Source organism: Medicago sativa, chromosome 3 (assembly GCF_051527215.1).
Source record: "Medicago sativa cultivar Bolivia chromosome 3, Bolivia_mono, whole genome shotgun sequence".
NCBI lineage: Eukaryota > Viridiplantae > Streptophyta > Magnoliopsida > Fabales > Fabaceae > Medicago > Medicago sativa.
The window spans coordinates 66,878,621-66,893,074 of record NC_140751.1 but is presented as its reverse complement, the minus strand read 5'-3'; the positions used below and the strand labels follow the sequence as shown (position 1 = coordinate 66,893,074).

The 14,454-nt window shown below is 32.1% G+C and overlaps 2 protein-coding genes across 9 annotated transcripts in view; both read right to left on the bottom strand.

Annotated features, from left to right (window-relative positions):
* LOC146939350 (uncharacterized) overlaps positions 1-5,247 on the bottom strand; it is a 125,484-nt gene extending 120,237 nt beyond the window's left edge. For all 8 annotated transcript variants that reach the window (XR_015033009.1, XR_015033010.1, XM_085757431.1 and 5 more), the window contains exons 1-4: positions 5,160-5,247; positions 4,593-4,671; positions 1,266-4,349; positions 261-749 (exon numbers count right to left, since the gene is read on the bottom strand). Coding sequence is in view for 6 of the 8 variants with exons in the window: in XM_085757431.1 (XP_085613557.1) it covers positions 261-749; positions 1,266-4,349 (3,573 nt within the window). In the remaining 2 variants the exon portion in view is untranslated. The remainder of the gene's footprint in view (positions 1-260; positions 750-1,265; positions 4,350-4,592; positions 4,672-5,159) is intronic.
* Positions 5,248-10,635: 5,388 nt separating this feature from the next.
* Positions 10,636-14,213, bottom strand: LOC146939349 (uncharacterized). Its single transcript, XM_085749767.1, has 9 exons — positions 13,688-14,213; positions 12,854-12,948; positions 12,688-12,762; positions 12,522-12,590; positions 12,290-12,394; positions 12,079-12,192; positions 11,677-11,731; positions 11,489-11,581; positions 10,636-11,410 (listed from the first exon to the last, which is right to left on the bottom strand). The coding sequence occupies exons 1-9, from the start codon at positions 14,211-14,213 to the stop codon at positions 10,839-10,841; spliced, it is 1,704 nt and encodes a 567-aa protein (XP_085605893.1). The 3' UTR covers positions 10,636-10,838.
* Positions 14,214-14,454: the final 241 nt, after the last annotated feature.

Here is a 14,454-nt window from a genome sequence, read left to right as displayed (position 1 = left end):
TGTTTAATCATCTTTTGAATTTTAATTTTTTTAATGTTTTTTTCAGGCATGATTTGAACATTATTCAATGTTGCTCCACAATTTTTGTTTAGCATAAGATGAATGAAATATAAACTTTTTAAACATCAAAATATAATAAGTAACAAAAATAGAGAAACTTATGTGGAGGAAATTTTTATAAAAAAAATCATTTAAAAGTATATGATGACATAAAATCATCAAGTTTAGATTCACAAACAAGATATACAAAATAGGGATACCTTGATGATTTTACCGTCCCCGCAGTTATTGAGTTCAAGTTCTTTCAAAGGTGGAAATGTTGTGTGATATTGTTTGGGACACATGCTGACTAAACTATGCAGATTGCGAAGAACGAACGTCTCCAATGCTGGAAGATGAAGATGAATCTGAGTGTGGTTTTGATGATCATCAGTGTATTGTCCAATTATGTATTCCAATTTCTCACAATCTTCAACTTTGACATTTCTTAAATTTGGGAAGACAGTTCCCCAGTTATTGCCAACAGTGTTGTCAGGATCTCCCATGTCTATTATAATGTGCTTCAATACATCACACTTACTGATTGTCAAAGTCTCCAACAACATTCTTGGAGCAATGGATAGGATGAACACTGATTTCATCTTCGAAATATTCGACAGTGTAATCTCTTTAATATTGCACAAGATATATGATGGTATTGAAAGACATTGAGCGCGTTCCCATATATTAAGGCAATATGAATTTGATTTCTGCAATCATGTCATCCAATCCAAATAGAAGTTAAACAATCTCTTATTTCTACCCAAATAAAAAATGTACATTAATAGTAATCTTCAAGCATAGGATGTCTAATAAAATGAATTTAAAAATATATTTTTTTTCAAATAATAAATTGTATCAATAGCTATGTTGCATAGGTACGGGTGCAATACCCAGTACGATACGAGTACCGGTACAAGAATACGTCTATTTTTAAAAAAACTAAAGAACAGCTACGTCAATAAAATCACGAGTTTTGCTATATAATATAACATGAGAGGGCTAAATTCTTCAATTTATTATAAAAACATAACAATAAAAGTTTAAATAGTAAAAAAAATTTAGTTGTTTACAACCACAAAAAACTCCTATGCACATATAATACTATATTATTAATAAATAAGAGAAAGTCACAATTTTCACTCACATGATTCAGAGATTAATGGTATGTATTAAAAAATTACAAAAAATAACATCACAGAAGAAATAGAAGGCAAGAGGGTTACCATTAAACTGTCCTGCGGTTGATCCTTAGAAACCAATGTGGTTTCAGTCCTTGTGGTACTCCTCAATCTGTGCCCATATTTTTTACCACAACAATATATATTGCATTTGATTGGTTCTGATTGTTCTTGTGGATCGGAAGCATCTCCAGAAATGGAAGATGGCTTCTTAATGGACAAAGACATTGTACGATTACATTCTGGGAAAATGTCGATGAAATTCGGTATGCCACCAAGCTTCATTTTTTTGAGGGAACCAAGCTGGACATCTTGGCCAAATATGTATTTCAGCTTATCACAACTTTCAACTGTGATGGATTCTAGTGCTGGAAGATCATGAGCATAGAGAAACGGAAGTACATATTCAAGTTCTGGACACTTCTTAATACTAAGAACTTTCAGTTTCTGAAACATTGAGCCTTGACTTGTGCTGTTATTATCATCAACTATTTCACCTCTCGATTCCTGCCCTTTTCTTTCATCTATTATGTATTCAAGACATCCACAGTCATTTATTTCCAATCTCTCCAACGACACTAGGGCATCAGTTGACTGTTGAAATAGAGATATCAACATCGGGCATCCTTTCAATGACACACACTTTAGATTGAATAGGTTTAGGTTGCACTTAAATAAGCTTTTCAAATGTTTACAATTATAGATGGACAGCTTCTCTAAATTGTTCAGAGAGTCAAAGGAAAGAGGACCATTGAACAATTCTTCCAAATTATACAGGTACCAAAGATCTAGTACAACCAACTTGGAGAAGACTTTTGACACTTGAGATTCAGTGTGCTTAGTGTCAATGAGGAACTCAAGTTGTGAAATGCATCGCAATTCAAGCTTAACTAGATCATTCATACCTTGATCCATGGGAACAATCTCAGGTATGATGTTTTTCCATTCCCCCTCGATTCTTCTTAGTCTAACAACCTCTGCTTCTTGCATACAATAATTGAGTGTTGTTTCAGATAGGAAAACACAATTTATGTCTCCAAGAGACACACACTTTGATGATGATTTGTCCACTGAACTCGAATATTCATCAATATTAAACCTTCGTAATTTAGGGAAAGTTATTTCTTTGCAAAAATTATTAAAGCTACCTGTGAAATACAGCTCTTCAAGTGATGAACATCCTTCAATCACTTCAAAAGGATTATTCCTTGCAATTTTACAACGGTTCAAGTTCAATAATTTAAGTTTCTCTAGTTTTGTGATTCCATGAGGCAATTCATCAATTTTACAATCATCCAAATCAAGTGTCTCAAGGCTTTGCAGGTTTCCCAAAATAGAGATGTCACCCAAAATGACATTTGCAAAGAGAAGTGATCGAATATTCTTCAACAAACTAATTGACTGAGGTAATGATAGAGATAGTCTAGAATACTTATCACAGATTAGATCAAAAACTCGAAGGCCCATACTATTTTCAAAAAATGAATCCGGGACTTCAATTTTCAAATCAGAGCTGTCATTATCCTTATGCACAAGGACAATTAGAATCTCAAGCATGGAACCAACAAGCTTAAAGGAGAACACATCCTTAAGCTTGCCTTCACATAGCAAATATTTGATATTCGCCTCCCTTTCAACCATTGCCTTTTGATTTTTATCATACAACTTCACTGTTTGAATCTCTTTGTTCGCTATCCATTGGGCTGCATCACGAACCAAGTCATGCATTTGAACTCTGTTTTTATAGGCCTCCAACAACAAACAAGAATCTAGGAGTTTATTTTTGGATATAACAACTTGAGTTCGAGCATCTTCGTAGCTGACATAATCTTCCCCAAAAATGCCTCCTCCGATGCCAAGTCTTGTTAACCTTTCGGTAGGAATTTCTTCATCTTCTCGAAATACAGAACACAAAAGCAATAGTCTCTTGGCCTTCTCATTCTTCATATTATCATAGCTAACTTGCAAGAGTTTATAAATTTTAACAAGTTCATCATCAACACCGTGCATGGGTATCTGCAAGGATTTTAAGGCCCCATCCCACTCTTCCGGATGTTGTATGCCCTTTAAACTACTGGCGATAACAGCAATTGCAATTGGTAACCCTTTGCATTCATTTGCAATTTTACAGCCCTTGTCGAGCAAAATTTTAGGTGACATTTCTTTTAGACCAGCATACCTTTGGAACATGGTCCATGCTTCTTCATCAGATAAAACCTTCAGTTGGATTGTCTTATTGCTTCCTAATCTGTTGCAGACAGAGAGATTGCGCGTGGTTACAAGAATTCTACATCCTTTGTGATTGTCAGGAATCCCTATTTTATCAAAATCGATAACATCCCACACATCATCCAATATCAGAAGAATTTTCTTTTCCTTGGTTTGATCAATCTTACTTTCATTGGCTAATCTACTCCATAGTTTTTTGGGTCGGTCTGATTCACTACAGTCGTCAAATTTCAATCCCAAGGGTCCAGCAATATCATCTTGAATCTTTCTGATATCAGGAGACAATGACACTGTTGTATCGATGACGTAAGTAAATTGTTTGGATTGCTTAAGTTCCTTACCAACTTCTTTGGCCAATGTAGTTTTTCCTGTGCCCCCCATCCCTTGCAACCCGGTTATAAAATTGTTGTCATCTTTCAGAGCATCTAAAAGCTCTTTGTATTTGAATTCCCTACTTTCAAAAGAAATATAGTGTTTGGATGAATAACGTTCAACATCTGGAAGATGAGCAGGGAGTCCAATTACAAGATCCTTTCTAGTTTCAATTAATTTTTTAATTTTCTCCTTCTTATTTGCCAGATCCTTTCCCCTTCTATATCGCCATATGCAATCAGGACAAAATCCAAAAAGACATTTTTGTTTTGCTTTGATGTCTTCTTGAATGATCTCATCAGCTTCTTTTTCCCATGAACGAACATTATCTTGAACACTGTCTCCTCTTCTAATTGCCTGATCAACAAGTTCCTTGACAGTTGTCCTCTCTCTTTCAAACCCAGCTCTTTCTTCTTCAAAATCATTAGCAATGCACGTGAAGCAACACATATAACTTGACTCTGAGATTGCCCCATTTATCAATTTCTCCACATAAGGTTTCGCCAAATCAGTCAGAAAACTCGCCATCTAAAAAATTTCAATAGATCAAAGTTAGGTGTAATATTCACTACAATTCATGTTCTGCAGATAACAAAAGCTGGAGAGGCAATGATGTAAACTTTTAATTAAAATATCCAATATTAGAAAAGGGATTGACACATAAACTTGTCGCAAAAGGTTAGAAAGAGTCATTCTAGCTATATCATATGCATGCCAGTGTCATTGATTCTAGGTTATGAGGCAGTTGTTATGACAGTGATTCTTATTTACCTTATTCACAGCACTTTCAGCGGATATTCAAGTCATATGAACAATCTTCCTGATCATTCTCCAATCTGCATTCCAAGTTCTGCAGCAAACAAAAGCAGCAGACAAAATTTATGGTCCAAATGAAAAAGAATGGACAGTACTTAATTATATAGTAAAGTTTCCATTATTTATAATCATTTAGGAAATTCGCTGTCTGAATAAATTTCAATAGATCAAAGTTAGGCATCTATGTATAGTATTGTGTATTTTGAAAATAACATGGTTGATGTCGAATCTCGTTCTCTGAGCATATCATTCACGCTCTTTTTCTGTAATAAGATTTTCCTCATTCTGATTCTGTTTATTAGAAAAATTGAACTTGACGACCCACTTTTCAAACAAGAATTCCATCCAATATTTACGTTCAAGATACTTTTAGGAAATTTCTAATTACCAAATTTATCTTCGAAAATAATATGCAAGTTAATCATATAGAAAATTGTAGCACAAACCGAAAATGGAAATCATATACAAATAGAAAATCTGAGAAAGTAACAAAAGAAAAATAACCATGAGATTGTTTTCAACCTGAATGGTGTTACTGGTTTAAGCACATCCTTTTGAAAAATCTATTCCTTTCTCGGCAGCAGGCAGCAGTGATGACAGTCAATTATTCGCTATTTTTAGTGTCATTTTCATCACATTTTGGAGTTCACAAGCAAGATTAAGAAGCAAGAAAAGCAAGAAAAATAGAAGATTTCGAAGAAACAGTTGTGTTGATGTTTTTATTGAGTCTTTAGCAATTTTAGAAAGTCTGGGGGTGTGAAAAGCTGAAAAACTGAAGTTATGCCAGGCCAAATCGTGTTGCGCCATTCATTAAGCCGTGCTGCGATTTTGGAAAGGAAATTACAACATCTTTGTTTGAGTGAAATCGCGGCACGCCAATTAACAAGGCGCGGCGCGATTTTGCTGGGTCAGGCCTAAAAACTTCTATAAATACTGCACTCAAACTGAAGACCAGGGTTACGAATTGGAGACAGAAAAGTGCGATTTTGAGACCTAAAGACGGCTAGGAGGGCGATTTCTTCAACCTTCTATCAATTCATGTATGTTTTGATTCCACTATTGATTATGCTATTTGTAAACTCAATTATGAGTAGCTAAATCTCTTAGAGATTAGGTCTGAGATGATTCTTTGTAACCCTAATTGATCCATGTTGCTGTGAAACTCTATTTATTGTGAATGACAATCTAGTTTTTATTCAATTCAATTGTTCTTAATGCTTTTTATATCCTGATCAAATATAAACATGATTTAGTGAGAATGAATGACTACTGACCATAGCTTTCTACTTAGACCTAATTGAATTGTTCTAATAAATAGGGTTAGTCTAGGAATGGATAATCGTTTGTTAGTGATATTAGGTTAACGTGCTTAAACCTTCAAAGATTATTAGACCACCTAAGGAATTAGGGGCTGTAGTTTGAGAAGAGGGTCCTAACTCAAGGGATTGATTAGGACTATTTTGTTAACTATCATGGAACTAGAAAATCATTCATAAGAATAGGTGCAGTATACCAAATAGGGGAACTTAGATGATTCGAAAGACCTGATCTCATCTCTCTCTTATTTTCTAACCGAATCTTTACTTTATGTTATTTAATTTTATGCAATCAAATCAAATCTACTGCCTAGTGGCAAACAAAATATTTTACACATCCTAAATATTAACCTTATTGCTGAATTGAGATTAACACAGTCCTCGTGGGATCGATATTTTTACTACTTCGATGCATTTTTAGTACACTTGCTAAAAGTCTATCAAGCAGCTAGAATATAGAGAATTAGGAGTAATATTCACTGCAATTCATGTTCTGCAGCAAACAAAAGTTGGAGATGCAATTACATTTATAGATTCAATGTATGCATTTGCCACCCTTTAAACTGTTAATGTATATAGTATCCTGCAACCAATAAGGTAATCTTTTTCAGATAGGACCTCGTAGAGTTGCAACTTACTAAGTAATCCTTTCGTATCATTTATGTTATATCGGACTAAAATTGTAAGTTTCTCTTGTTAATGTTTCATGGTGGATCTGAAACTCTGTTATTTAATCAATGTAGTAGTAGACTAATACTTCACAAAACTTTAGAAACTTTTGTAAAATATTGAGGTTTTTGTATTTTAAGTCAGGTATCAATACACTGTGATTTTCCCCTTTTTAATGATTGAAATTGACTACTTATAATCAAGTTTAAGCTTTAGTAGTTTGAAAAGCAAAATTAATATGGCTAGAGCAAAAAAAAAAAATCATACAAAAACATCAAACTCAAGTTGATTTATCAACCCTTAATATCTAATTTTCAAACTTTGGTACCATTAAACAATGAACTAAATATCCACTGATTATGATTAAAATAAAACCATATGATTGTTATTTACCTTATTGACAACACTTTCAGCGGATAATCAAGTTTGATGAACAATCTTCCTGATCTTTGTTTGCAGTAGCTAGCATCACAAGAATAAGGTAGTGCTGACTGCATTTCAAGTTCTCATTAGTATAAAGTAAAGTTTATGGTCCAAAAGAAAAAGAACGGACAATACTTATTAGTATAAAGTAAAGTTTCCATTATTTATATCATCCTTGTTGATATAAAGCTTCAATAATTGGTCTGTTACCAAAAAAGCTTCAATAATTGGTCTCACTTTCACATTTGTAATAGAGGTGTGTTATTTGTTGATATAAAGCTTCAATAATTGTTGATATTAGCATCACCCTTCATTTATGGTATTAGAAAGATAGTTTGTAAAATTATAATTAAGAGAATAATAGAAAAATTATATTAAAGCTACATTAATATGTAAAGTGATTTATTATAATTTTTGACAAAATTTGGTTTTCCTCAAAACAACTTATAAGTTTTTTTCAAAGCTTTCCCGTGTGAATATGGACCAGGCCGGCTACAGAGACCTACGACCTAGCCTACAACGAACCAAATCAAATTTTTTCTTGAATGGAGAATGTATAAGGATTTTTAAAAACTTATTTAACTTAAAAGACCAGGCCACATGCAATTAAAAAAGCCTCTTAGAGAATCTTAATTATAGAGAAAAAAAGCCTCTACCAGTACTTAATTATTAGTATAAAGTAAAGTTTCCATCATCGAGAATCTTAATTTACAACTATATAAAGTAAAGTTTCCATTATTTATAATCTTCCTTGTTGATATAAAGCTTCAATAATTGATTGGTATCACTTTGACATTTGTAATAATCCATTCATTTCCAAGTATAAAGAAAACCAACCAACGGTCAGGATTTGGTTTGAGCATTGTTACGAAATTGTGGTGGGGCAAGAAAATATTTGGTTAGTGGCACATAGCTTTATACAATTAACAAATTACAAAATGATGCAGTAATTAGAAAAATGAAATATTGAGCTTTACGGTGTGTTAGCCAGTTGAATTTTGGAATGAAAGACTTTGATATACATTAACTTATAATATCGTAATGTCCTTTTATTTATTTTTAAATATATTAAATATAATATCAAAATATTATAGATTTAGCCCTCATAAACTCTCATCCAAAAGTGTCCACAAACCAACTTGCAAACACATAGGATTATATATATTGATAAATTTGTGGTCATGGTTGATGCTTCTGCTGCAGGAAATATTGGCTTGATTTCCATAATGAATGTGAGTTTTTGTATGATGGTAATTCACAATGTAGATTGAGGTTTATCTTGATATTGGTTTGTTCTTTATATTCTTCAACAAGACATGAAATTTGACATAGATTTCAAAATACTACATTAATTAATTTTGGCGAGTTTTCTCCATTTTATAACATCACTTAACATCAAAGATAATTGAGTTAAATTTTTTGGTTCCTATAAAAATTTCAAATTTTAAGTTTTAGTTCCTCTAAAATTTTTCACTGGTTTCAAAAATATTTTCTGCCACCACTTATGATGCTTGTTTTTAAATCAACTCATATGCATACTTCAAATTTTAAAGAATTTTTATAGAGATGTTGTAACAACTTCTCCGACAAAAAAAAGTATATTTTTTAACAAAATATAATTAAATATGAATTTTTAAACGTCAAAAACTTAATAATTCATATTCAATTCATAACTCGTTAGAAAAATTTAAACTTTTGCAAGATTGATTTCTATAATGTATTAAACATAACTTTAAAAAATATTCAAAATTTTATAGTATACACATGAATTTACTTAAATGCAAAGACCAAAAGTCGTGACGGAAATGTCTTCAAGACCAAAAATTGATGAAATTTTTTAGTGGGACTAAACCTTAAAATTTAAAAATTTAATAGAAATCAAAAGCTTATTTAATGTCACAACATGATTTTGACTCCATAGAGCCTTTGTCAAATAGGATTTATGTTTTGAGTTGATCATTCCTTTGCTTGTTCACCTTTGATCAATACATCCAACATTATACATCATTTCTTGAATAAACTTCCTCTGTGCATTCAATTATTTAAGTTTAGTCACAAAAACGCAACGCCACTCAAAAAACTATTATTGTCATTCGATCCAAAGATAATATTTTTAAATCCAAGAGAATTTTTGCTGCTTCCAAACATGATCTTAAGGAAAATCTTGAGCCTTCATGAATCAATCAAGTTCTTAAAACTCCTCATTAGAGATAAGATAGTTATGCAGAGTTTGATGCATTACTGAAGAATGGAACCTAGACCCATATACCTAAACCAGAAAACACTAATCTAGAATAAAAAGGAATTGAGATACAAGTGTAGCTAGATACAAATGATTTTGCAAATGATTTTCAAGGAACATTTGAACCCGTTGATAAACCAGTAACTTTAAAACTTGTTCTACTTTGGCACTATATATCATGGGTGATCACTACATCAAAAGAATGTTGATGATCTAAGAGAAGCATCGAGTGGTTGGCATGACTCTCAAAACATTTTTCATCAATAACAGAGAAGTAGTGTAAGCATTTTTTTCTAGTTTATATTGATGATATGCTCTTAATAGGAAATATTGATGATCAATTTATTAAAGTACTCTCCAACTAGTTTTCTCTAAGGAAAATGCTAAATAGTACGGTAAAGCGTCCAACGAAATATCACGAAGTGGCAAAAGTTGATTATTTTATTCGTTACCACATTGTTTAAGCATATTTCAACAATTTGATTACTTGATTAGCACTTCTATACCTATTACGTGGGCTTCCCCCTGGTTAAAAAGTGTTCTCCAGTTTGTTTTCAAACAGGTTCATAGTAAAAGACTGAGAAATTGATTTTGACAAAAAAGACAGAAATTGATTAATAACATAGTAACACCTCGTTTTACTGGTCTCACCAAACTTTATCGTTTAAGGTATGAAACATGAGTTTTACTGGGGATATTTCTACGAAGGATGTTGTCTTTTTTATTTATTTAATTTAATCTCCGTTGTTTTATAAAGAAAATGAGTAAAATTTGCACAAGAGAAGATAATAATTTTCAAGTCGTGAAATTTCGCGAGTATTATTTGTACTACATAGCAACTCTCTTTCTCTAAAATAGTTTGGTTTTTCTCACTACTTTCTTGGAATTGAATTTGTTCCTACAAATGAAGGTTTATTATTGTCTTAGCATGGTATATCAGTGAACTTTTAAAGAAATTCAACATGTCAGGAACCAAATCAACCGCTACCCCTCTCTCCACAATACCAGATTCTCAAGTCGAATGATGGATCAAACATTGGAACCAATGTCAAATTCGTTTCAAATTAGCAAATGTTAATCCTAAGAATTTGTTGCACATATTTAATTCAATTACGTTGAAATTTTGTGACCGTGCTGTGAAAAACATGTCTTCTACTATTTATATTGATTAATTTCATTTGTTTCAATTAGACCTTATGTTATATTTATTTAATTAATCTAATACATTATGAACTCTATATTTTTCTAACAGTTAACACAACAATGATATCTTTAACAAACTCGTGCGAGAGCACTAGCATTTGCCTAGTTTAAGATGTAAACCAAAGTTATGGTGGCTTGTTGTAAGTTAGTCCATGAATAAAGTAATGGTTGTTGTAATTAAGAATCATAGTTTCACGTTCAACATTATGTCATTACAATTCGAGTAATCTTAATATTGGCGTTTCCTTTGTTTAATACAACAATCAATAACAAATTTAAAGTACACAAACATAGTAGTTCATTTCAAATGAGAAAAGCAGAAACTACCAATTGATGACAAAAGATAGTCTAATAGCCAAGAGGGGCACTTAAAGCAGCCTTAGTTTCTAAAACTTGTGCTTTCTGTTGAATGAGATTCTCCAAAACAGCTTTGGAGACTTTCAATTGATGCTTAAGATCTTCCAAATGTTGATTCAAAATATTTATCTTTAAACACATCTCTTCAACTTCTTTCGTGACACGCTGCTCGGAATCCAATATCTTTTGCAATGCATTTTGAGAGAATTGTAAATCAGGAAACAAAGCGCGCTTTTCCACACCATCCAACCAATCTTTATCGAAACCACATCTGCGAACATCTTGTAATAACTCAAAAAATTCAGATTGGCTTGAACCTAACACATCCAACACACTATGGGTTTGGAGGAATTTCAATAGCTCAGCTAGACAGTTGTAGGCATAACCCTTGTATCTTTTACTCAGTGAAGTGTCCCTTAAAAGAATTGAAGGATGCTTAACAAGGAAATCAGTCAACAAAGACAAGCTATCAACAGCCAAATGATTTTTGGAGACTAGATTCTCAAGCTCCCTTGTGACAACCAAAGAAGAACTTAAATCTTCATTTATTTTAGAAGGGTCCCCTGAAAGTATAGGAAAGAACAATTATGCATATTTGAGCAAAGAAAACTAATTAAAAATAAAATGAAACAATAAAATACCTTCTGAAGGCTTTGAAGGAATCTGAGATGCAATTGAAAACGGATCCTCAATATTCGAGCTTACTTTCATGACGACATCATCATTTAGAGAAACTGAACAAAAGGTGTGCGAGAAGAGAATTAAACTTCAAAATGAAAAGCGTGATGAGATAACTTAAGAAAATAAAAATTATCTGAAGAGTCTGCACCTTCATCATCATTAGTGGTAACATCAACATATTGAGTAGTAACATCACCATCTTCCTACAAAATTCATATATATAAAAGAATGACATTATCATGAATTCTTAATATTTATAGCATCAGCCCCACTATATATATATATATATATATATATATATATATATATATATATATATATATATATATATATATATATATATATATATATATATCTTCGCCTGAAATAAGCTTACTTCATTATAGAAAAATAGAAAAACAAAAAACAAAATAATCCAAATGTGAAAAGTAGACTCCAATTATGTACGCGTTATATCAAAATGACTCTTATAAATGAAATCCCATGGAAATTTAATAATAAAAACCACGACAACAATACTCGAAGGCTATGTTAAGTAAAATAAACTCACTTGTGAAGTTTTATTCTTAGAAGAAGCCAATTGACCTAATGATGAATGAGGTGCTGAAGTTTCTGTCTTGGCATTAGCAGATGCGGTTCCTTCTTCAACACTTATTTCGACACCCTGCTTAAAATTAAATGGATGTTTAAGATTGTAGTATAATTCAATTCCTACATTGAAAAAGTGTTAAAAGGAATACAAGAAAAATGAGGGGAAATGCCTTTTGTTTAGAAGAAGCTAATTGTATAGGTAGCTCATTCTTTGTTCTTTCTGAAATGGTCAACAAAGTTGATGCGACATTTGTTTTGGACGTTGAACCCTCCAACTGATTGCACAACAAGAAAATGTAAATTAGTTGCAACATATTTTTAAGTAGTAGTTGAAGTAAACATTATTTATTTTACTGCTTATTTTGTTAGCTTTATATGCACAATGAGGTGGTACTATATTACATTATATTCCTGAGAAGGTTTGACGGTAGCATCAATTTCTCCAAGTGGACGTTGTTCATTTATCAACTCCTGTAATAAGAACATATTACTTAGTGATCTTGAGTTATCTACAAAGTACATTATTTACTAGCTAAATCTTATACTATTGACATGGCCTGCAAATTACTTCTTGAGTTATCTCTATGCCAGGAACATTTTCAACAAGTTCATGATCTGTCTCTGCTGGTTGTTTCATTTTTTTCTGCACAATAAATAGCGCATTTTATTCAAATAAAATATGATGGTGATTTAATTCAGGTGTGCTATGCATGGATCAATAGATTGGTATTGACCTTTGGAGAAGTCAGCTCATGTTCTGATGATGCTTTGACTTCGACCCCAGCAGTAAAATCTTTATAGGTCAAATAATCATACAATTCCAAATCCACTGAAAAATATTATAGAGATTAACATCATTATATAGTAACTGATAAGCATAATAATAAAATCATAACGTCCACTTGCAATTATATATCATCATTTTCAAGTTTAAAGATGCACAAAGCTGTTTATCTATCTACCTAATAATTAAAGTTTTACCACTTTTATATTTTACCTAAAATTATAGCTTATATTATAGGTTACTCCACGTTCCCTTACATTTTAGAAGATTCAATTATTTATATCCTTTAACCAAATGTTATGTTTTTGTTGCTGTAAATATTAATGCATGATATGTAATTATTTACAGCCAACATGTAATAGTTTTAAAAATATTGGATAGAGTGTGTACCGTATTTAAAATATAAATCAAAAACATCACGTCCTAAGTCTGCTGTTGATGCTGAAGCCAGAGATAGTTTTGGACAATTCTGTATGAAACGATGTTTTACAGCTTGAAATTGAATTCCTTGGGCATGACAGAGGCTTGGAAGATTTTCAAATACTACAAATTGTAGATTTGGAATCTCCACTTTGTGATCATCACCTTCATTTGCAAATATTTCATCCAGCTCATCTGCTTCTCTTATTATTAGAGCTTTTAGCTCAGGAAGCTCTTTACATATGGAGATTGGAAAGACATTTCAACTTGTTGCACTTTAATACAACAAGTTTTCTTAGGTTTGGGAAGCATGTCTTTGTTGTATTCTCCAAATCATCTTCAATAATATTCTTCAACTCATTACATTCTTCAATTCTCAGATCATATAGTTGAAGCTCTTTACATATGGAAATTGGAAAGACATGGTTCAATTTGTTACACTTTAATACAACAAGATTTCCTAGCTTTGGGAAGCATGTTTTTGTCGTAGACATAAAATTTGAGGAGTTCTTATTCTCCAAATCATCTTCAATAATATGGCTCAACTCATTGCATTCTTCAATTCTCAGATCATATAGCTCAGGAAACTCTTTACATATGGAAATTGGAAAGACATGGTTCAACTTGTTGCACTTTACAGCAAGAGATAGTAGCTCTGGGAAGCATGTCTTTGTAGACATAAAGTTTGAGGATTTTTTATCCTCCAAATCATCTTCAATCATATGCTTCAACTCGTTGCATTCTTCAATTCTCATATGAAGCAACTGTGGTAGACATCTTATTATAGAAGTGGAGAAAACAATTTTCAATTTTTCACATCCATTGATTCTTAAACTTTCAAGGTTCTGGAGGGAAACCGAATTTTTGGGACCCGCAAAAAGGCATGTCATCATAGACAGATTATGCAACTCAATACTTTCCAAAGCTAAGTTCATTTGTTGTTCATTTATTTCATTGAGACAAACGATACTTTCTAATTTTGAGTTATTATGTACCGAGAGAATTTTCAAAGAGAGAAAATGTTCCACATTCCCACTCATTTCCTACAAAAAAAAAAAAAAGGAAATAAATTAAGAATAACAAAGTCTTGTAAGCAAAGTAGATATGGTAAAAGCTTTTGGGGACATTTGA

Coding starts and splice junctions, on each gene's coding strand:
- LOC146939349 (XM_085749767.1), bottom strand. CDS start 14,213: ATGACATGCCTTTTTGCGGGTCCCAAAAATTCGGTTTCCCTCCAGAAC. Junction 11,582..11,676: donor TACCACTAATGATGATGAAG/GTGCAGACTCTT, acceptor CCTTTTGTTCAG/TTTCTCTAAATGATGATGTC. Junction 11,411..11,488: donor TCCTTCAAAGCCTTCAGAAG/GTATTTTATTGT, acceptor CTATACTTTCAG/GGGACCCTTCTAAAATAAAT.